The 22,997-nt window shown below is 45.0% G+C and overlaps 1 protein-coding gene across 10 annotated transcripts in view; it reads right to left on the reverse strand.

Moving 5' to 3' along the window:
* Dclk1 (doublecortin like kinase 1) overlaps positions 1-22,997 on the reverse strand; it is a 283,576-nt gene that overhangs the window by 141,304 nt on the left and 119,275 nt on the right. For all 10 annotated transcript variants that reach the window (XM_013118991.3, XM_040754407.1, XM_013118992.3 and 7 more), the window contains exon 4: positions 7,224-7,323. In XM_013118991.3, the coding sequence (XP_012974445.1) occupies positions 7,224-7,323 (100 nt within the window). The remainder of the gene's footprint in view (positions 1-7,223; positions 7,324-22,997) is intronic.

Consider the following 22,997-nt stretch of genomic DNA (forward strand, 5'->3'; position numbering starts at 1 on the left):
TGCTCTGTTGGGTTTTCCATTTGACCCTGCATCTGTCAGTTACCACAATCAGAAGAGTCGGGCACAGCGAGAGAAACGTAAAGAAGCGATGGCGTGTGTTGTCTGGCGTCTGGATTTCTGGTGTGGAAATTGCTCTCGCGGCAGCAAATAGACTAGCCTGTGCTTGCCTTAGATTCTGTCTCCAAAGCACAGCACTCTCCACCCCTACTCAGCTCCATGGTGCAGCAGTCAGTTAAACCTGAATATCGCTGAGATCTCTTCACATTAAAGTTCCTTGTGGCCAAAAAGTCTTCAGCACTTCCTTGCTGTTTTCTTTTAAATGTTTACTAACAGTTTTTTGCACAGTATGTTTTAATTCTATTCCTCCCCCCCACCTCCCAGATCCTCACCCACTGCTCTACCCAACTTCCTGTTCTTTCTCTTTCTCTCGATGCCTCAAAATAAAACAAATATATAAATACATAAAACAAATAAAAAACAAGACAAGGAAAGCAACCCCCAAAAATTAAAATTAAAAACACAATAAATAAAATAAAATACAAATTTAATTGACTAAAACCAAGTGGGAACAAGAGCCCGCCAGCATTCCTGTCCTTTATTTAGACAAATGGCCCAACCCTCTGCTTGAAATATCGGGCTGAATTCGACAAACCAGACCAACACAACAGAAAATGAAGAGTGCGCATGCCAGACTTGACGTGCTCCTTTAGGAAGACAATTTTTGTCGGCCTATTCATTCCTAGAAACAACTTCTGAAACAGTAAAATCGTGCATCTGGGAGGAATCTGCCCACAAGACTTGTTGCAAACCAACCTCATAATCCAATTAAAGCTATGAAGAACTACTGGTCCGCTGTGAGCCATTAGTCATTTCTAACATTATGCTCTCCCAAAGGTATAAAACCCATGAGAAGCAGCAGAAATGTTTAATATTCTGGGCCAAGTTCAATGCTGAAGAGCCTCGAGTCCCTTTAAATGTGACCGATGCTCAAAGTTAATACGAGGCGTCACACTTGATGACTTACTACTTATAGTTATTTGTCCCTGGCATACTCTCTGCTGCAAAATATGTCTATAAATGGAAGCATTTATTGAATAAATGAATGAGAGTATAAGAAATAGTGATTTTTCAAAAGTAGCTGACTTAAACAAGGGGGAGCTCATGGACCCCCAGACTGGTGACTGAGAGGCCAGCATGGGACTGATCCAGACCCCCGAATGTGGGTGTCAGTGAGGAGGCCTCGGCAATCTATGGGGCCTTGGATAGTAGATTAGTATTTATCCCTGGCATACAAATGGACTTTGGGAGCCCACCCCACATGGAGGGATGCTCTCTCAGCATGGACAAATGGGGGAGGACCTAGGCCCTGCCCGGGATGATATGACAGACTTTGAAGATCCCCCATGGAAGGCCTCACCTTCCCTGGGGAGCAGAGAGGGATGGGGTGGGGGTTGGGGGAGGACTGGTGGGAGGTGGGGGAGGAGGGGAGGGAGAGGGAGCTGGGATTGACATGTCAAGCAAGCTTGTTTCTAATTTAAATAAAAAACTGTCAAAAAAGAAATAGTGTTTTTTTGGGGGGGTTCCTGATAGGGTTTCTCTGTGTAGTTTTGGAGCCTTTTTTGGCACTTGCTATGCAGCCCAGGCTGGTCTCCAACTCACAGAGATCCGCCTGCCTCTGCCTCCCCAGTGCTGGGATTAAAGGCGTGTGCCCAGCTAGAACAGTGAATTTTGATAGCAGTAGCCTCAAGACACTTGACAGGGAGGCCTGGTCTTTAACAAGCTTCGACTCTGTGACTTCCAGTCATCACCAGATCCAGGATGGGCAGAGGACATACCTGAGATCTTCAGCACCCAAACCAATGTGGATGGATGGATGGATGGATGGATGGACAGACGGATGGATGGTTACACACACACACACACACACACACACACACACACACACACACACACACCATTCCTAAAGTCAGGGATCCTGAAGGCTGTTTGTTTTCAAAGTCTGACTTAGTTTTCTAAATGTGCTTTAAAAAATATTTTAGAGATCCCCACCCAGAAACGGTGGAGCCCCTCAGAGTGCTGCCTCATGTTTAGCATTGGACAGAATGGGGAGAAAGCAATGGAAACCACCTTCTAAAGAGTAACCAAAGCCAGTCTTGGTGACGTTTGTATCCAGAGAATTCCCACAAATGTAATAGAACTGGAAAGATGACTCAGCAGTTAAGAGCACCGACTGCTCTTGCAGAAGACCTGGGTTTAATTCCCAGCACCCAAGTGGCTGCTGACTCTAGTTCCAGGAGATCTGATGCCCTCTTCTGGCCTCCATAAGTACTGCATACACACAGTTCCCTGACATAAACAGGCAAACAAAACACCTACACACACAGACCTACCAAAGCTCAGCCACATATTCTATTCTTTATTTCTGTGTTGTTTACGTTTATCTGTAGATGTGCATAATTTTTGTTTCATCTCTCTTTATTAAGAATATGAAATACAGACCCACAGTACACACAGGAAATGGACCAAATCACCCCTCTGACATTAAGCCTGCAGTTAAAGAGGAGCAATTTTCACACACAGCTGAGAAAACTGACCTCTTCCTGACTGACGAGAGAAGTCTGACTGTGATCTGGCTTTTCCTGGTTTTTCTTTCCATTTGGACCACAGAGCACAGACTCTTGTCTATACTCATTCAGTCTTACTTTCTTAGATAGACTGGACTCCTGGCAGATTATGCCGTCAGCCTCCCTCCCAAAGGACTTCAACCACTCACCTTGGTTAGATGAACATTTCTCACTCTGCTAAGGCACACAGAGCCCAAAGCAGAACCCTGTATAACCAGTGCACAGCCCCTCCCTGAACTAACGGGTTTTCCGTAGAGATCACTGGATATCAGCTATACATCAGTATCTCTTGGACTGGCAGCTGAGTCTAGGAGAGACACGGGCTCCTCTGCCTATGATAGCACTCATCCTCAGCTTAGACGAATGCTTTCATGGGGGCCCTGGCCACCACAGTGCTAAAATTTCCTGACATCATTTGCTCAGTCAGTCAGAGGAGGAGCAGCTCAGAGACAGCTGTGCTGTTAGGAACCCTGCTACTAGACATATTGATACCATTGCACAAAGCCAAGGACAGTGAATCAAAAGAAACTCGTGGGGGGGGGGGGGGAGGATGCCAAGATAGCTCAGTGGCTAAGAGCATTTGCTGTTAATACAGAGCACCTGGGTTCAGTTCCCAGCACAGAAATGGCAGCTCACAACCATCTGTAGACACAGTTCTAGGGGATCTGATGCCCTATTCTGGCCTTGGTGGGCACTGCATGAACACAGAACACACACACACACACACACACACACACACACATATATATATATATATATATATACTCAGTACTCTTCCAATAATTAAAAATATTTTTAATTAGAGGAAATAAATTCGGTTCTACTAAAATCTGGACGTCTTGACATATTTTCCCCCCCAGAAACTCCTGTTTAAATCCCAACTTCTGATATCTGTGAAGGTGAAGCCATTTGGAAAGAGGGTCTTTGAAGGTGTTCTCAGGATAAGAGGAGGCCACATTGGATGAGGATGGCCCTTTACCTAACAACTGGTGATCTTGTAGGAGAGGGAGATGGGATAAACATACTGAGCCCCCGGGATGGAGGGGGCAGCTTGGAGGATGCTCTCACGAGGCAAGGGAGGACAGAGGAGGCAGAGCCTGGAGGATAGAGGAGGCAGAGCCTGGAGGATGCTCTCACGAAGCAGGCAGCTGGCTGGACAGTGGTGAGCCACCCATATAAGACCACATGATGAGTGGCAGAAGAAGCCATGAAGGGTGGGGACATGGGCTTTGAGCATGAGGGGCTAGACAAAAAGGAGATGTCTTGGCCGGGCTCATCACCAAGGAGTTGACGTGGGCCAGAGAGGCACCACTCAAGCATACCCTGTCACCTCCAAGTGCCCCACTCACTCACTGGCTTGTCATCAGTGTCTAAGCAGCACTGTGTCTGTCTGTTGAGCTTCCTGTCTCCAACTCGGCATTTTCCCTCACCGTATTTCCAGATTCTACATCAGACAGCAGGTGCCACTGGGACGGATCTGCCCGCCTCTGCTGTCCTCTATCTATAGCACTTGGGCCACCATTTGGAAGGTGCTGAGACGCTCATGATGGATAACACTCTGCTAAAACGGTGACATTCTGAATTAGAACAAGAAAGGCGCCCGGCATAGCATAGCACACGTGAAGATGGGGGACGGGGGAGAAGTATTTATGGCCACTCGTTTCTGATGCTGATCCTGCTTCCGTATGGCCCTGGGAAACATACTTCTGGGGCAGCCGAAGTCTGCGCTGGAAAGCTCTTGTGCAAAGTCTCTGGGAGATTGCTAGTGGTACTTGGGGGATGTGTCCTTCCTGATCCCAGGCACACTAGTGGCTGAGCTCATCTCTGAAGATGAAATAGAAACATTGCCTTGTGGCGCAAGGCCACTTCCTGATGCCATTAAATCAAGTGTGGTTCTGCACCAGGAGAAGCATTAATTCTGAAAGATGCAGCCACACACCTTTAAGGAAGTTCTCTGTGGGACTGAGCAAATGCAGCACCCATGTTCAGATACAGCTCAGTAGGTAGGGAAGGGCTGGGCTAAATCTCACTCAGCGCATTTATAAAAAGAGTCACATTTTAATACAGTGAGCCCAGAACACGCTGTACAAGCACCGGGAAAATTGCAGTTGTCAACGTGTGAATTTAGTCTCTGGGTAAGTTCATCCAAGGAAGTGAAACCTCGATTTAGATTTTTTCTTTTCTTTAGTCGACTCTCCTTTGCTTCTCCTGTTCCCACGTGTTTCTTCCAGAATGGGGGAGGACAAGTTACACAGCAAATGTAGTTCATGCAGAGAATTGGGGAGGAGATATTTATCAGGAGAAAGGAAGTACGGAGCTCAAACAAAACAGCTTGTAGAGCTCTCTCAGGGAGCTAAGTGTCAAAAGGTGGCTAGTGTGTGTGTGTGTGTGTGTGCGCACGCGCGCCTGTAGATACACTTGTATTTTTTTATTTTTATTTTATTTTGTTTTATGTATATGGGTGTTTTGTCTTCATGTAGGTCTATACACTGTGTAAGTCCCTGGTGCCCCTGGAGGACAGAAACATGTATTGAGTCTTTCAGAACTGAAGTCACAGGTGGCTGTGAGCCACCCTGTGGATGCTGGGAGTCAAACCCAGGTTCTTTGCCAAAGCACTTTAAGTGCTGAGCCTTCTCTGCAGCCCCCACTTGTCTTGTCTTTAGCAAGGCTGGGGATGGAGCTAAGGAAGTGCCCTGTCACTGAGCTCCAACCTTGTGTGTCTTTTGATAACCAGGGGATTTGTTTTTTCCTGGCAGTTTTCTATTAACCTCCCAGAACGTCTCCCTGCCTGTGGTGGCGGGTGTTTGAGAGCCGCAGGCTGACAGCACATCCTACCTCAGCAGCAGCAGTGGCCCAGCCAGCTGTGTGGCTTCCCGAGGTGGACCAGCTGGCAGTAGTGGCCTGAAGTCAACCTGATGGCTAGATAATGGAACGGAGGCCTTGCACCCGGGTGGCCGGCTCTGCGGATATGGAAGTAAGCCATCCTCCAGGGCAAGGCAGACAGGCTGTTCTCAGCACCGAAGCGGCAAGTGGGCTTTCACTTCAGAACACATCTGGCATCCCTGGCCATTCTATCAAAAGCAGCTATTTTCTTTAAATTGAAAGTCAAGGCCGTTTATTTTTTCTCAGAACCCGTGCTGTCAGCTCTGCGTCCTGGCTGGAAACATTTGCTTGCTCCATACAAAGGCAAAGCTGCTTTGTCCTTAAACAAGGTGGGGCACTCTCTGAGCACATCTTGTGAATGATACATTTACATAAAATGCTTGCCCCAAGAGGGCACGTGCATCAGTTAGAATCCATTTAGAGAAAACTTATTCGGAGAGAAAGAGATGCCAGAGCAACCCTCCAGTGAGGACTTTGCAGGACAATAAATCTTGTTATATGGCACATTCCTGTCATCTCTGTGTGTTTCCACTGAGCACATGAAGTTTCCACGATGGAGGGCCGTTTTCCTCGCCTGCGTTCCCCAAGTCGCGAATCGGTAGCTGTTTGAGTGCCCATGCATCGTTGATGTTACATATGGATATGCCTGTGCTGTTTAACGATGAGGGTGTATTTTGTGATGTACGTGTTTGGGTGACCTAGTACGGTGGGAGCAACATATAATCTAGTTAATAAGATGGAATGGCTGGCTACGTTGCGCCTGCGCACTGTGTTGCCAAGAGACCCCACGGTGTGTGGCGTCCGGATTGACAGGATGTCTACGTGTGGCCCATCCCTACACGACATATAACTGATTGGATTTGAGTGTGCAGCCGAAGTTTTAGGGTGGGGCGAGGTTGGGTGACACTTGCCATTACCTTAAACACTTCAGGGAGGTCCACCCATGTTGTCCATGTAGCAGCAAATTCACTTATTACTTCAAAAAATTCCTCCAACCAGATGGAATTTGAAGTGTCAGTAACTATGTATTAGCTCCTCAGTTAAATCAGAAGTAAAACCACCCAATCAGGATGTCCTTAGCAATTGCTTTGTCTGCGATAGTGTAAGATTCTGAGATGACTCCCAGGACCCCCCCCAAAATAAATCATTCTGAAAATCATAGCCTTTCACATTAATTCCCCCATTTACCAGTACCCCCTGCTTTATCAGTCACCAAGGGTCACATTTAGTTCATCAATGGAAGGAAGCTACCATCAGGACACGTCACAGATGTTAATGACATATAAATTCCAGTGTACTTTGGGGAGAGGGTACCAAGCCATTTTCTCAGGAATTAGGGGAGCCACATGAAAGCCAGGTCTGGAAGCACACTCAGTGATTTTATGATTACAAATCCATTCACTATAAATTTTTTAAGGAAAATATATAATTAAAAGCGTAGAAGTCCACACCATGGTGCTCTGTAAGGCATCACTTTAGTTATTAACTAGCTATAAATTAGAATGTATTCTTCCAAATGGATTAACCTTTTCAATTATCATTTCATCTGTTTTTTATATTAAAAAATCAAAGAAATTCAAGATATAGGAAAGACAAGGCAGGAGAGGATCTGAAACTGATTTGGTGGCTTTGGAGTTGACATAATCTTGGCCTGGTGCAGTTCATGTTGGAAAGCTGCCTCAAATTTCCCCGGGTTTTGAACTTTTTTTTCCTTACCACTTTCATCTAGCAAGAAATCATCCTGGTAACGGAACTTCTCTGGTCCACATGCAATAAAAATGTCATCGTCACCAAAAAAGTCCTGAAGGCACATCACCTACAAGAGAAAAGCATGGTACTCAGACAGGGGTCCACACAACAGCAATCACCCCCCCATAGACCACTGCATAAAGCCATTTCCCTCTAATGGAATCAACAGGGGGATTTCAAAGGCTTGGCTCTGGCATCTGTTACTGGTAAGGAACGCGTTAGTCTCAGGTTTGCAGGAAGGCAGAGAAGGCAACTAGCCCCGGTAACTGTCACATTTATGACTGGATACATCAGCAGGCTATGAGGCAAGAGCTCTTTGTTTCCATAACACCAGGGATTCAGCTACTCAGAGCAGCGTACCCCCGCCCAACCCCAGCTTCTGAATGTAAGTTCCAATAGCAATAGGCGCCAATGCTTGGCTTTAACTGCAGACATGCTTTTGTTGATAACTGATGGCTTTATGTGCTTACAACAATTACTAAGAAAAACAGTATATTAGAATAACCTGTAGACCCATTCCATCTCCAGTTGAGATAAAACTGAAACCCTTATAAGAGGAATAATTTGAAGAAGGATTTTCTGGTGAGGGTTAGATATGGACATTAAGAATCTATGTCTGTCTCTCCTGTTACATTAAACACTAAAACTCTCAGGACCCTACACCCAATTGTTTTTCAGTACTATAAGTCAAGACCAGAACTTGCAAGCATTAGACTGACACTCAGCCACTGAGTTGTGTCTCTAGCTTGTTTGTTTGACACAGAGTCTCACGATCTATGTAGAGCCAGTATTGAGCTGTCCATCCTCCTGCCTCGGCTCCCCTGGTGTTAAGATTATAGCCTGGAGTCATCACGACATTTTCCTCCCAATTTCTCATTGTAGGATAAAAAAAAATTTAAACCAGACATGGTTGCTATGTCTATCATCTAAGTGCAGGGGAGGTTGAGGAAGGAGGACCACCAGTTTGACTTGAAGGCCGGTCTGAATACCACAGTGACATTCTGTCTCAAAAACAAATAGACGGCTCCACACAGTCTATTCCTGAATGAGAAGTTGGAGGCAGACGTCACATTGCAGTGAGCTGTGGTCGGGATGACTCATTTTCAATTCCTGAAGATGCTTCTACATGGTTTGTTCATAGCACGGGCTATGCTAATGCTGAATAGCCGCTCAACCCTACCCATTCCCAATTTCCTTTCACTGTGTGGGCGAAACCCTAAGGGTGACTCTACTCCACTTCTCTGTGGCTGTAAAACACTGATCCAAAGCAAGATGGAGGAAGAAAGGCTTTGTTAGACTTGCAGGCTGTATAGTCATCAGGGAAAGGCGAGGCAAGAGCCGGAGGCAGGAACCGAAAGAGGTCATGGTGGGGCATTACATGCACCCTTGCTTCCAGGCTCATGTCAGCTACCTTTCTTAACTAGCCCAGACCCACCGAAGGGGGCACTGCCCATGGAGGGCTGGGTCCTGCGGTGTCAGTTACAAGTCCAGGGAATGCCCCACTGTCATGCCCACAGGCCAAGCTGAGGGAGGCAATTCTTCAACAGAGGGTCCCTCTTACTAAGTTTTGACAACAAAACTCACCAGGACGGAGCTGTGCAAAACAGCCTTTTGAATGGCGTTTTCCCCTGGGTGCACCAAGGGGCACGTGTGGAGGGTGAGATGCTAACGCTCTGATGTTAGCGTCAGCATCTCCCTCATCTGCAGGTCAGCCCTGGGTGCCTGTGGGGCTTTGTGTCTTTGTCACTCCTTAGTGGCGCTACTGTGTCACTCCACACGAGCTGTGGGAGTCAGAGCGGTGAGTTCGGAGTGTACGACATTGTCTGCAGCCCCAGCTGCGATGGCATGTGGGCTACCGAGGGTCTCTCAAGGTGTCTCATTTCCAAATAATGGCTTGGCTGCAGTTTTTTAGAGTAAACTTCTCCAGGGGTTTGATGATCAGCATTAGTATGAATCAGATGTATCCATGGCTGTAAGTGCTTTTCCTGCCATCTAAGCTTGAGGGTATGGGTTCATTTAAGAGGAGGGGGGACCCAAGGGTTTCATCACAAGCATGGCGTTAGAATGACCGAATTTCCACTTTCTTTATAAAAAAAAAACCCTTGCATGGCAGAACGTGTCCTCCACACAACTCTTTCTCTCTCATTCCTTTCTGGTCTCGCTCATCTTGACACCTCAGGTTCCTCTATGGATGTCATCTAACCAAACAGTCACAGGGTATATACCTTTGATACGCATAAGTTTTTAATGAATGTATGGTCGATGTAAGCTAGCTCATTGCACAGGCATACAAAAATGAGTTAGGCTGGGCTCTCCCTCATGCAAAACTGAACACTAGCCCCAAAGTGCAGTATGTCCTTAAAAAGTAGGTGGTGACTATAAAGTGTGCCATTGGAGATCCCGTGTCCAAATGTCACATTGAGTTTATTCAGGGTGAGCAGGTTCCTTTGATTCCAAACTCCAAATAGTCTTGGTGTATTATAATGTACCCAAGTTCAAAGAGGAGAGGGGGAGCCCATATCCATGAATTTGGCTCTGGAACTGTTTCTTCCATAGTAGCATGCAAACAGTGTCCCCATACCCTTCCTGGGACATGTGTGGACAGCCACAGGTCAAAGTTCTCAGAAGCCAGGCATATTGGCACACATCTGATGTAAACCACCTATAATGTGGGACTCAAGGAATACACAGGGGAGAAGTATTAGTCACTGACTCCCCAGGCAGCCATGTTTTGATGGCATATTTAAGTTATCAGTTTATTTTCTGAAACTTTAATGATGGACCTACAATGCATCAAGTTCTGAGCCAAATGCTATGAATTTTTTAAAAAAATATCTCTCACTGGGGGCTGGGGAGATATAGTTCAGTCTATTATGTGCTTGTTGCACAAATACAAGGACCAAAGTTTATTCTCCAGAACCCACGGTTTTTGTTTGTTTGGTATTAGTTTTGTTTTTAAAAGGCCAGGTATAATAGAATTTATAATCCCAATGTTAGTGAAGCAGAGACACACAGAGTCTAACTGATAAGACTGAATACATGATAGAGGGTGGTCAAGAAGAAATGATACATAAAGATACTCTGGTCTCAACAAACGTGTACATATATAAACAAACGTACACAAAATATACTCATACACACAGACACAACATTTATCATAAATGCAAAATGTTGTATTCTAAAGGAAATACTCCTTCCTTTCTACATATTCTACCAGTTTTGTCAGAGGCTATCAACCACATTCAACTGTGTTTTTATGTTTTTGCAAAGTGGGTAGATAACCAGCAGGACTACGTGTGGCATGTTCTAAGTGTGCATCCAGCACTCTGCTGATGACCATTCTCCAAGCCTGAGGCTCAAAGAACACAGCAGACAACAATGCATGATCCAGCTTGGATGGCTTAAGCACGATTCTGTTGGCAAGTGGGAGATAAAACGTGATGAACTTTTGATGTTCCTCCCAACACCAGGGTTCCAAGAATATGAAAAGAACACAGTGATTGCTAAAGAAATTATCTGTCATCGTGCAGCAGAAAAGACATGGGAAGAAGTCATTCCAATGTCAAGTAATGTGTGCTCATTTACCACCCAAGCTTTCAGGGAATGGCATCAATGAAAGTGTTGAACTGTCTGACACTCTGGGGTTTTCAGATGAGCATCGTTTCGCCTGTCCCACTGGAAAACGGCCTCGAGCTCCATAGATGAAATTAAAAAACAAAGCCATTCCTTGAGAGATGCCATGACAAAGTAGCTGAGAATAAAACAGATTTAGATTTAGGTTGAAAGGAAGGTGGATTGGGAAAAATTGGTGCATTTCATTACCCACACTCTCATGGGTTGAGAGGTCACTGTAATGTAGTCTATCCAACTTGAAAGAGTAACAGGGGAGTTTAGACACCATTTTCTCTTGGAAAATGCAGTGTGGGAATTTTCCATTAGGTGTTTTTGAGCACTGTGACACCAAAGAGTTATAGAAAGTAGGGAAATGTAGAACAAGTTTTGCACGATAATCTGAACTTAAATCTATGAAGTGTTAACCACTTTAAAACGTGATGTACACAAAACACTGCTTGGTTACCAGCTTTAAAATATAATTTATATTTAAGGATAAAGAACACACCTCATGCTACAGGGAACCATGAATATAGACCTCATCTGCCCTGAAATCTCTGCTCAGTTGTGGTCAGAAGTATCCACCAAGATGGGGCAGATGTAAGAGAGATAGCAGGCTTGAGGAAGGAGACATGCCCAGACTGTGAAGACCTCCTGTCCAAGCCTTCCTGTTTCACCGGCAGCATCCTCTTACCTACACTACCTCTCCAAGAGCTGAGATGTTGCTGTCTGTTCTTCCCCATTCTTACTCTGACTGTGTGCTAATTCCTGGCAACATCTCCAAGTCCCAAGAAACCCTAGTCCTCCTCCCTAGAGCTGCCATCATCCTGTCTACCCAGAGCCCAGGAACCTCCTCCAGGGGCCTGCGCAAAAAGTCTTTGTAGAAGTCCAATTACCCTCCTCTCTCTGCAATCTGTTTAATTTTGTCAGTCTTCTGCTTCATAGGAGAACTTCAAATTCTCTTTCTGGAGCTCAGAAACCAACAATGGCTTATCATCATCAGCTAAAAGTCTATATTTTGGAGCTGGCATTCCAGATGCCCTCATATCTGTCTCCAGCTCCACTCACCAGGGCCACGGGTGTCTGATGAGTAATACATGTTAGATGGCTGGACGGACGGACAGTTGATGCACTAAACGCATGCATTTCCGTTGATTTTATTCTCTGAAAAGGGGCTTATCCTTCCTACTTGTGTGCTTTCTCCCCCATAAAAATACCCCTGTTTTGAACCCACTCTCAACCTAGACTTGGTCTAGGTCCCTTCTATAGAACAAGGCTTAGCTGAGGGTTCAATCCCTACCTTTCCCCAACCTGAAGCTGTTGTCATCATTCAATAAATGTTTGTTGACCACTTACTTGATAGCCTCAAGAGTATGAGCCATCTTTCCCTCTCTTCTTTCTCAATCTGTAAGTCTGTAGACTCAGAGTCCTTACAACTCCTAACACAGTGTTGTGAATCAATAACTCACCAAAAGTAACCCTCACGATTTCCTAGTGATTTTTGCCAAAGGTCTGAGGCTCTGTGTCTGGATTGCTCAGCTGCCCTGAAGTGGATTTTGTTTATGAAGATTTCAAATGCAGTCAGGGAAGAACAGTGTCTCCTGGCCTGTGCCCTCTTTGGTCCTGCATCCGTGCCTGCTGTGGCATGTTCCCCGAGAACACTACACAGCTGGGCTATGGCTACACCCGGATCTGCCTCTTAGCTCTGAGCTTCTTGGGGCCTTAGTTTCCCACGTCAGTCATTTTAAGGACTTGATGTCTTAAGACCATGAATAGGAAACAAATACCTTCTCAATAAACCTCAGCTGTTTTTGAGCCAAAAGTATTGTCTTAATCTTTAAAATAAGTATGAATTAAATATAAGCCTACTTCAAATGAATACGTTTTAAGTCTGAACTGAACATGTTGTATACTCTTAGATACCACACCACAGGCTTCTTTTCTAAGTAGATTTGAGCAGAATATAATAAGTGAATGTGCCATACTGTTACGGGAACAAGGATTCTGCCAGAAGTGTCATTTGTTTTTATTTTGTTGTTTTGAGCTAGGGTCTCACTATGTAGACCAGGCTGACTTCCGACCCTCAGAGATCCACTTGTCTCTGCACCACCATGCTGGCTTTTTAGGATTACAGTTTTGATGAACAGCTGGCTTTAGATTTCAGTCATGTGATCAGTGCAAAGCTGATAAAAATTACAAACACAAAGATGGAATGTGGTCCATGTCTCTGGCTTCCCTTTGGCTTCCATTCCTTGGATCTGTAAAGAATCATTTACAAGTCTGCTCTCATTTGGGACCACAATGAGGGTTGGACAAATCATTGTCTCAACTTAGAAGCTCATGGGTCTGGGTGTCTGCCACCGACTCTTAGATTTGTGGGGTCCATAGATTTGTCTTCTTTTGGAAAAGTATCCCTGTTGGAATGCCATATTAGAGACATTAAATTCTGTGCACATCACATGCAGGCAGAAAGAAAGTGATCTGTTCCTGGTACACTGTTCAAGTCCTATCCATGAATACTTGGTTCTTACCTAGTACTTTGGTTATTCTATGGAAATTCGACTCCAAAGAAAGTTACCCGTTCATTGTATGAGTGTCTCTCAGACGGTGGTTAGGACACCCCAAAACTCAAAGGTGCTTAGAATTGTCGAACATGCTGACAAAAGTCACTTGAGTGTGAGGGCAAGAGCTCCTGAGCAGGGATCAGGAAATCTGCTCTCTGGGGTTAGCTTGTGTTACTTGACATAGGTTAGAGTCATCTGGGAAGAGGAGCTGAGGAGCTGAGGACACATCTCCATCAGACTGACCTTTCTGATGGTGGGTAACTCTGTGGTGCATGTCCTTGATTGACAGCTGATGGGGGAGGGCTCAGAACACTGTGGTTGCTGTCACCCCTGGACAGGTGTTCCCGAACTATATGAGAAAGCAAGCTGAGTCACCACAGGGGCCGAGCTAGTAAACAGCTTTCTTCCATAGTCTCTGCTTCAATTCCTCGCTTGAGTTCCTGCCTAAGTTTCCCTTGGTGATGGAAGGAAGCTAGGAGTTGTAAGATTTAACAAGCCCCTTTACTCTTCAGATTGGCTTTGGTCAGTGTTTCATTATAGCAGCAAAAAGTAAAGTATGATTCTAAGCTCGGTTGCTCTAAGAAACTTGGAGGAGCTAATTATATTTTCCTGTAAGTTTCTGCATTGTTTCTAATATGTTATACCCAGTAATTAAGTGATAGAGATAGTAAAGCTGAAGTATTGTGTGTGTGTGTGTGTGTGTGTGTGTGTTGTAGCATCAAGAGTCATTGCCCTTGCTGCCATTTAGGACAGTGCTGTGGGCTGACCCAGAGTCCCCTGCATGTTTGGCAAGTGCCCTGTCCTGAGTTCCAATTCCACATTCAGTCCTCCACACAGTGAAGGAGACAGACTGACAGCTGCTGGATGGATGCTGTAGCCTGAGTTGAAGTTGCCTCTTTCCTAGTCAGGGTCATTGTTGCTGCGATGAAACACCATGGGAAAAAAGAAAAAACAACAACTTGGGGAGAAAAGGATTTACTCACTCACACATCCATATAACAGTCCATCATCAAAAGCAGTGATGGCGGGAGCTCTCTCAGGGCAGGAACCTGCAGACAGGAGCTGATGCAGTGGCCAGGGAGAGATGGCGATTAAGCACTTGCTTCCACGGCTTGTCCAGCCTGCTTTCTGACAGACCCGAGGACCAGCAGCCCATGGTTGGCACACCACAATGGACTGTGCCTTCCAGCATCAATCATCAAAGAAGAAGATGGTCTACAGATTTTCCTGCAGCTCAGTCTTATGCGGGCATTGCTCATTTGAGGTTCTCTGATGACTGTAGCTTACGTCAAGTTGACATAAAGCCAGGCAGCACAGACTCCCAGCATGGTGTTATTGGGAGCTAGCACAGCTGCTGGTGGACAGAACCCACCTGGTGGCGGGTCCTCGGGTCACTGAGGACACAGTGCACCCTCAGCTCCAGCCCTCGTCTGTTTGGTTTCCTGGTCACAGCCTTGCTCCTCCCTCAGCCCCACCATGACGGACACTCAACCTTGTCAAAGGCCCCAAAGCCATCACCTATGTCCCTAACCCTCCCAGGCTGTGAACCCAGCTCAACCTTTCTCCCCCCAAGATGATTGTTCCATGTGTCTGTCACAGTGATGGGACACTAAATTACTCCACGGTGTTGAGAACCCCAGTCTGTAGATGAAGAGGCAGCCTGGGATGGAATAGAAGATCAATAGAACCCAGGCCAGTTAGAATTCAGATACGGGTTCTTAACTGCCAAGCTGCAGCAGAGTAAGTCTTTTTAAATCCACAGAGACCTATACCCACCCTGGCAAGTGTGTCTCAGCCATTTCATTGATGAAACATTTGCTGTGAGTAGTTATCACATATAATAATAGGCTAAGCAAGTGTCTGATAAAAACATTTTTTAAAAGGATTTGAATTATTTCTTTGGCTGGAGAAAAGCGCATTTCTTTTTCTAGCTATGAATTCCCGTCTCCTATTGACTCATCGTCTCGGGAGACAGATGTGTACAGAGGAAACAAAACCGGGCAGACAAACATGGACTTCCTCCGCTCTGCTTCCGGCCCGAGTTGCTCCGCAAGGGCAAAGACTGAAACAAAGGCAGTAAAGGCTTCTGCTGGTTACACATTTCCAAATCAGGACCACAGAATCCATTGCCCTTCACTAGAGTGTGGTCTCCATGGCAACAAAGGCAGCAGGAAACTGGCCTAGATTCTTATCAGGGCCCTCAGCAAGGACATTTTCTTTACAAGAGCGCCCTCTGCACACCAAATGGGGGATAGCTCCCAGGCACTGCTGGAAGCTATAAATACGAAAGCCTAGAAATTCAGTCCAGTTACAGAACTCTTAATTATGGTATAACCCTTTATTTCTTCAAATATTTATGGGTATTTTCTCACTTTTCCTGATACCAGTTAGAGAGAGTAGGCATACGAGTTGTGCAGCTCATGGTTTTGAAGATTTATTTTTATTTTATGTCTGTGTGTCTGTGTACATGTATGTGAACATGCTTTCAGTGCCTGTAGATGCCAAAAGAGGGTGTTGGATTCCCCGGAGCTGGAGTTAGCAGTAGTGCTGAGTTGCCTGGCATGATTGCTGGGAATTGAACACTGGTCCTCTGCAGGGGCAGCCTGTGCTCGAAAGAGCAGAACTATCTCTCAGGCCCGTGGATGCTCCGTGAACTTCTACTTAGTGAAGAGAGATACTTTCTGTAAAATTAACAAAAGAACTCTCCTTGTGATATATTTAAGAAGCTGAACCACAAACTCCCTCTTGATGCCTCATTCATGGGGTGACCGCCACAATCAGCTCACAGCTAAAACGTGGCAGACACAGGTTTCTCATTCTCCAAAACTAAACTGAGATAAGGTGTCTCTCCCCATTTCATGCCACACCCGGCCTCTATTCTGTCCTAGCACTGAGCATTCTCATACTATACAGTGTTGGAAATCAGCTACTATGAGCTTTTGTCTTTACAATCAGTCTTGAAATATGTGTACAACTCATATGCTCAACATGAAACTTTATAAAGTACTACTTATTTTCAGAAAAATACATCATCCTTGCATTTTTATTTTCTCCTTTTGAAGATAACCACATGCAAATGGTAACATATTTTATAATAATTCCTAACAAAGCTTTCTAATGTTAAAATAATCTTTAAAATTTTTCATTCTTGGGCTGGGGGACAGCACAGTTGGCAGAGTGCTTGCTGTGGAAATAAGATCAGTACGGGAGCATGCTCCTGCAATCCTGGAGCTCGGAGAGGCTGAGGAATATTCCTGAAGCTCATTGGCCGGTCAGTCCAGCTTAATCAGTGAATTCCAGATTCAACAAAAGGCCCTACCTTAGAAAATAAAGTAGAGAGTGATTCAGTGTGTGTGTGTGTGTGTGCTGGGCTTGTATATGACTATGTGTGTGTGTGTGTGTATGTGTGTGCTTTGCGTGTGTGTGCATGTGTGTGCTGTGCACATGTGTGTGCACACAGAGGTCCCAGAAGGATGGCAATGCTCTACCACCCAGCCTTGCTCTCTTGAGACAGTCTGCCACTGAACCTAGGGTGGTGGCCAGCAAACCCTGGTGATCCTCTTGTCTGCCTGCCATAGCACTGGGGTTACAGGCACGCATGGAGCCATGTCTGGCCTTTTATGGGAGTGCTGGAGGTTCTAACACACGCCCTCATGCTTGCAAAGCAAGCGTTCTTAGCCACTGGGCATTCTCCCCAACCTCGTTCTTCTTTTGACACAGCAGCAATTTCGTTTTGTTGATTCAAGAGAGAAAAAGGATTGTAGAATTGAAAGTACATTTATTCGTTGACTGTGTGTGTTTTCAACCACTCTCCACACACATCAGGCAGAACTGGTAAAATCCAGTCTGACCAAGCTGCACAGCCTTTATGCAAAAATCAGTCTTTCACAGACTTGGATAATGACTGGTCCTTTACTATTTAATTTTCTCTTTTACTAAATAATGGTGCCACTTAAAGTGATTTGGTTTATAATTTTAATTTTCTGACTTTACAGTACTTTGAAGCCATTATGAATCCATGTAGAGATGACTTTAGCATATGCAATTGCATGCAAGATAATGGTGGAGACCCATTGGACTCTCGGTTTTAACTTTTAATAGAGTATTCATTAAGTTACATGGGGTACCAAACACTTTATGATAGCATAGGCTTTTTGTTTGTTAAATGATTTTTTTTCTCAAAGGTAGGCTAGCGTGAGTGTTCTGAGCTTACAAGCTGGGCCAGACTAAGCTGTGGTGTGGGGTATGCTAGCATATTACATATGCGATATTGGGGGCTTAACACACGTTGGAGTTTGAACGTGATTATCAGACTGCAGTCCCATCATAATTCCACTGACACTTCTCCTTTATCATACGTGTGTCTTGGTCCATGCTGGTTGCCATAACAAAGTACCATTGACAAGGTGACTTATAAATAACAGAAAGATTTTTCTCCCAGTTCTGGAGTTTGAAGTTTAAGACCAGGCTGACAAAGGGTCTGATGAGCCCCATTTCCTTATAGACCATGCCTTCTCATGTTAGTCCCACCTGATGGAAGGTTCTAGCATCCTCTCTAGGACCCTGCCCCAATCATGGGCACTCCCAAATGTCTTTCATCCTACAGCCATTATTTCAGTTTGGTGCAAAGGTCAGGATTTCTATGAGTTACCCATGCTAAGGCACTGTGCAAAGTGACCTCCAGCAGCCAGCATTGGGCTCTGACACTAACCGGTGGTTTGGGGCAGCTACTCAATACCTCCACACCTCAGTTTCCCCACTTACTAAATTTAACTATAAAATGCGATTATCCTATAGGTGCGTCTTTGTGTGTATTCACGGGGCTCAAAGGACATCTTCTGGGAGCTGGCTATTCCCATTTACTATGGGATCCAGGGATAGAACTCAGAGCAACAGGCTTGACTGGCATGAGATTTTACCATCTTGCCTGCCTAGTTTCCTTGTATTTAAATGGAACTACCAATCATATTCTTTGGGGATTCAATGACACAATGCATAGAAACCATGCCTGGCTCTCAGAGAACCCAAAGTATGACCATATTTACTACTAGTGGTAATGGCATCAGTAAGGGGCATTGGATAGGTATTTGTATTGGGTGTTTTCCTGGAATATTTGTGTCTCTGGTGGCCCAGGAAGAGCGGGGAATGAGAGCTATGGAAACTAGGGTTTACTTCAGAACCTTTCAGTCTTTGTCCCTTGCCAATCCTGTTCCTGTGTTTGGTTTCTCCTATTCTTTTAGTGCTGTCTGACACTAGAGTCACTTATACTATACAGCTAGACGCTAGTTCACTGAAGAATTGACTCATAGACCAGGAAGGCAGACACCATTTCACAGTCATCTTTTTGGGGCAGGTGTAAGCAGCCATTGATGTGAACTCAAGCAAAACTCTTATTAGTTATGTAGGCTAGAAGGATGGTAGCCACACCCAGGAGCTGGAGTATTTGCCCAGTCTGACTAAATTCAGAGTATTCAGTCAAGGCTAGGAAAGATTAAATTTGTAATTCCACGATGAGAGCATTTCTGTGATCATACACACACACACACACACACACACACACACACACACACAGGTAGCTGAGACAGCGACCTGACTTCCAATCAGTTGGATGTCTCTTTAGAGTCACACAAATCGTACAAAGGGGCTCCTCTGGCCTGGATTCCATCCAAGCAATGTTTGATCTACAGTCAAAAAATAGCTGCACCTTAGAAGAGGCTTTCAAAAGTCGATTCTTTTGTAAATGCTTGTTTAATGATCCTGTGGGTGTGATGTGAGGCTGTCATTTGTAAAAGGAAGATGGGAACAAAAAATTGATGTTCTGAAATAACCCTAACAAGTTTATAAGGAGCTTGGAAGGCTCCACTAATCACATGGGCTTGGAGCTAAATGGACTCACAGCCCAGGAATGAGTCACCAATCAGATATTATAAAATGCTCGTTGGAGGTCTTGGTGTGCAAGTAAGGACACAAAGATCAGGTGTCAAACCCGGAGAACAAAAGCCAGCCACAGAATCTGGTGGCAACATCCTCAGGTAGAAGTTCATCAGAGTTAAAATACTTAAAATAATGAGTTCTGTCTCTGCTTGAATTGCTGACCCAGGATCTTACTATGTTTCTCAGGCTGGCCTGAAATCCTTGATCCTGCTTCAAGCAGCAGATTTACAGGTGAGCACATCACCCTGGGGGTAAACTTCCCCCATCTTCCCACTCCCTCCCTTCTTCTACCTCTCCCCTTCTTCCTAGGGCCATGGGCATTCTAGGCAGGTGTTTTTTCATGGAGATATCTTCCGAGATCTCTTCTGATTTTTATTTTAATCTTGAGACACCATTTCACTAAGCTGCTCTGGTTGGTAGTCATCTCACTCTACGCCAAGGCAGACCTGAAACTTGTGGACCCAGTGTCCTTATTCTCTGTGTGATTGAGAAATAGAGGCGATTTAGGTCACCAAGTCCAACAGTAAATGCCCTTAGATAAAGTAAGAATCTTTGAAAACTTTGCAAGAAAATCATAATCCTAAGTATTGGCATACATGCCAAGGATAAAAATCAGAACCGCTTCCCTTATAAGTGTTTGTGTGCTGGATTATTGTCCAAAGTCTCATATAATAATATACCTCAAGCCACAGATATATGTTTCTGCCAGGAATATTTATAAATGTTGCTTGACATTAAAGTATGGAGTTGGTGGCTTTAAATATGTCTATATCTATTTCCAATTTACTGGTCTGTATATATAGCTTGACACTAAAAGAGATACTTTTATACAATTCAAATTAGTTTTCTCAAGAGATGAGTTTCAAGTGACAATTGTTCCATAAAGTTGACATTCCCCAAAAGATTGTTAGCATCACCATTGCCACCCTCAGTATCAGCTTCACTGTCCATGATCAACAACACTACTAAGAGCCCTCCCACCATCCCCACCCCCACCATCCCCATCTCTATCAAAATTACCATTTATACTGTCACTGCCATCATAGTCATCACCACCATCATCACCATAACCATTATAGCCACCATCATCACCATAGCTACCACCACCATCATCACCACCATCACCACCATCATCATAGCCAATACCATCATTATCATCATAGCCACCACCACCATCATCATAGACACCCCCACCATCACCGTCTCTATCAAAATCACCGTTTATAGCGTCACTGCCATCATAGCCACCACCACCACCATTATAGCCACCACCACCATCACCATAGCCACCACCACCACCATTATAGCCACCACCACCATCACCATAGCCACTACTCCCGTCACCATTGACACTAGCGTAGCCACCCCCAGCGTCTCTACCACCACTGCCTGTCACCTCCAGCATACCACTGCTCCCTCCTCCAGTATGATTACCTCCACTCCTGCTATTGTCCCCATCACCATCAGTCACCACCACCCTCATTATCAAAACCACCATCATCAGTGAATGCCCTCGTAAAAATCTGCAGTGTGTTTTTGTGTTTGTCCAGTGCCGTGAGAGCACAGTCTTTTGTCTCTCGTCTGTTCTGAGTGGTAGTTAGCTGCTGTTCTGCTCACTGGGTGCTTATTAGTTTCTAACTGATAATAATCATCCCAGTTGGAACCCGCACAAAGTGAAGCTAAAATGATTTTAGGAATAGATTAGGTTTTTTTTAGCCCATGCTCGTTTGTAGCTGGTAGATATATAAATATATACATGACTTTGAAAATATTATTGAAAAATGTTTTCTTTTCTCCCAAAAGATATTTGAGAGCCAATCAGCTTTTAAAACTACAAATGAAAATATTCTGTGGAACTGTTCGCATACTAATTCCATTTTGTGTGATTGCATTCGCATCTAAGAAGAGCTGATGCAGCCGTGAGAAAAAGAGATGACTACAGTAAATCTTAAACAGCATGAAGACCTCAGAATGGGACTGGTTTCAAGACATCACGATTTTGTAGGTACGTGATAATCTAGTACGCAGTTATGAACACAGGCTTGGAGCTCTCCTTGCTCAAGGACCTTAAAAAAAGCAGATGTGAGATGATGGCTCAGTCAGCACCAGGACCTGTGTCTGATCCCTGAATCCACGTCAAACACTGGGCACAGTGACATGTGCTTGTGATCCCAGTGCTGGCTGAATGAAGACTGGCAGCTCCCTCGGACTCACTGGCCTACCAGCCTCATATGACCGGTGAACCCCAGGCCAACAAGAGACCCCATGCCAGAAAAAAGGTGGACAGTTCCTGAGGAACAATACCTGACATTGTCCTCTGGCCTCCTCATGCACACACACACACACACACACACACACACACACACACACACACACGCACATACACACACACACAAACAAACACACAAACACAGACACACAAACACACAGACACACAAACATGTACACACACAGATGTGCACACACACACAGACACACACACACAGACACATACACACACATAGACACATACACACAGACACATACACACACATAGACACATACACACAGACACATACACACACGGGAACTAAAACATTGCAGGTCAGTGTTGTTTTCATCTTAATCCCATTCTGTGTACATCGGACTCTGTATGGTTCTTTCTTCTCTAAACCTCAGAACTCCGTGAATAACACATGTCCTCAGTGTGCAAGTTGAAGGTGAAAAGCTTCCTGCCTACAGAAGCCTGGCAGGTGACATACACAGTAAAGAGGGCCAGGCATAATGAAACACAGCAGATGGTCAATGGCCATCAACCCAGATAGAAAACTGATGTGGGCTGCAGTACACTGCAACACTCTTTGCCTATATAAGTCAATGCTTGACATGCAACAAACTAGCTCAGGCTAATTATTTTCTAAAGGAAAGCAAAATCAGGTTGTTTACTTGAAAATCTCTCATTTTTATTAGGGGTGTGCGTGCGTGCTCGCGTGTGTATGAGTCGGTGTGCTCATGTACCACTGACGCTTCTGTGGAGATCAAAAGACAACTTGCAGGAGTCTTTTCTCTCCCTGTACCATGTGGGATCAAACTCGGGTCTTCGGGCTTGAAGGCATGCACCTTCACTCAGTCACCTCACTGGTGTGTGGAGATCTGGTTGTTAAAAGTTGGCAACAAATATGTTTTTACGCACATCATTGCACACTCTAAATAAAACACACCTATGACCTAGAGAGGACTCATGGGCAGGAAGTCCCATCTTGGGGAAGAAACTCCATACTCAGTGGTCATTGGCTGTGGTTACGATGCACTAAGGCTGATCAGAGAAGTCTGAAGGTCAGCTGCCTGACTTTCCCACCGACCCTACTGCTACTTCCTGAAAAGAAGAGAACCTTGCAGAGGGAAATGTTCTCCACATCTGGATGAAAGCATGCCTGTGCTTACCTGCATGTGTGTCCTGATTTGCAATCCATAAAGCATCGACCCAGGACAGCCCGTATCAGTGGGTCTGAGTATTGACTCTGCTATGAAGGAAATTTGGGTTCAACTCCATTAATGGCTACGGTGAGTCAGCTACTCAGTACTGAGGAGTCTCTACTCCTTTACAGGATGCATGCAGACAACCTAGCACCGCCCTCGCAGGGTGACAGAA

This window comes from Mesocricetus auratus, unplaced genomic scaffold (genome assembly GCF_017639785.1).
Source record: "Mesocricetus auratus isolate SY011 unplaced genomic scaffold, BCM_Maur_2.0 Super-Scaffold_100011, whole genome shotgun sequence".
NCBI classification, from domain to species: domain Eukaryota; kingdom Metazoa; phylum Chordata; class Mammalia; order Rodentia; family Cricetidae; genus Mesocricetus; species Mesocricetus auratus.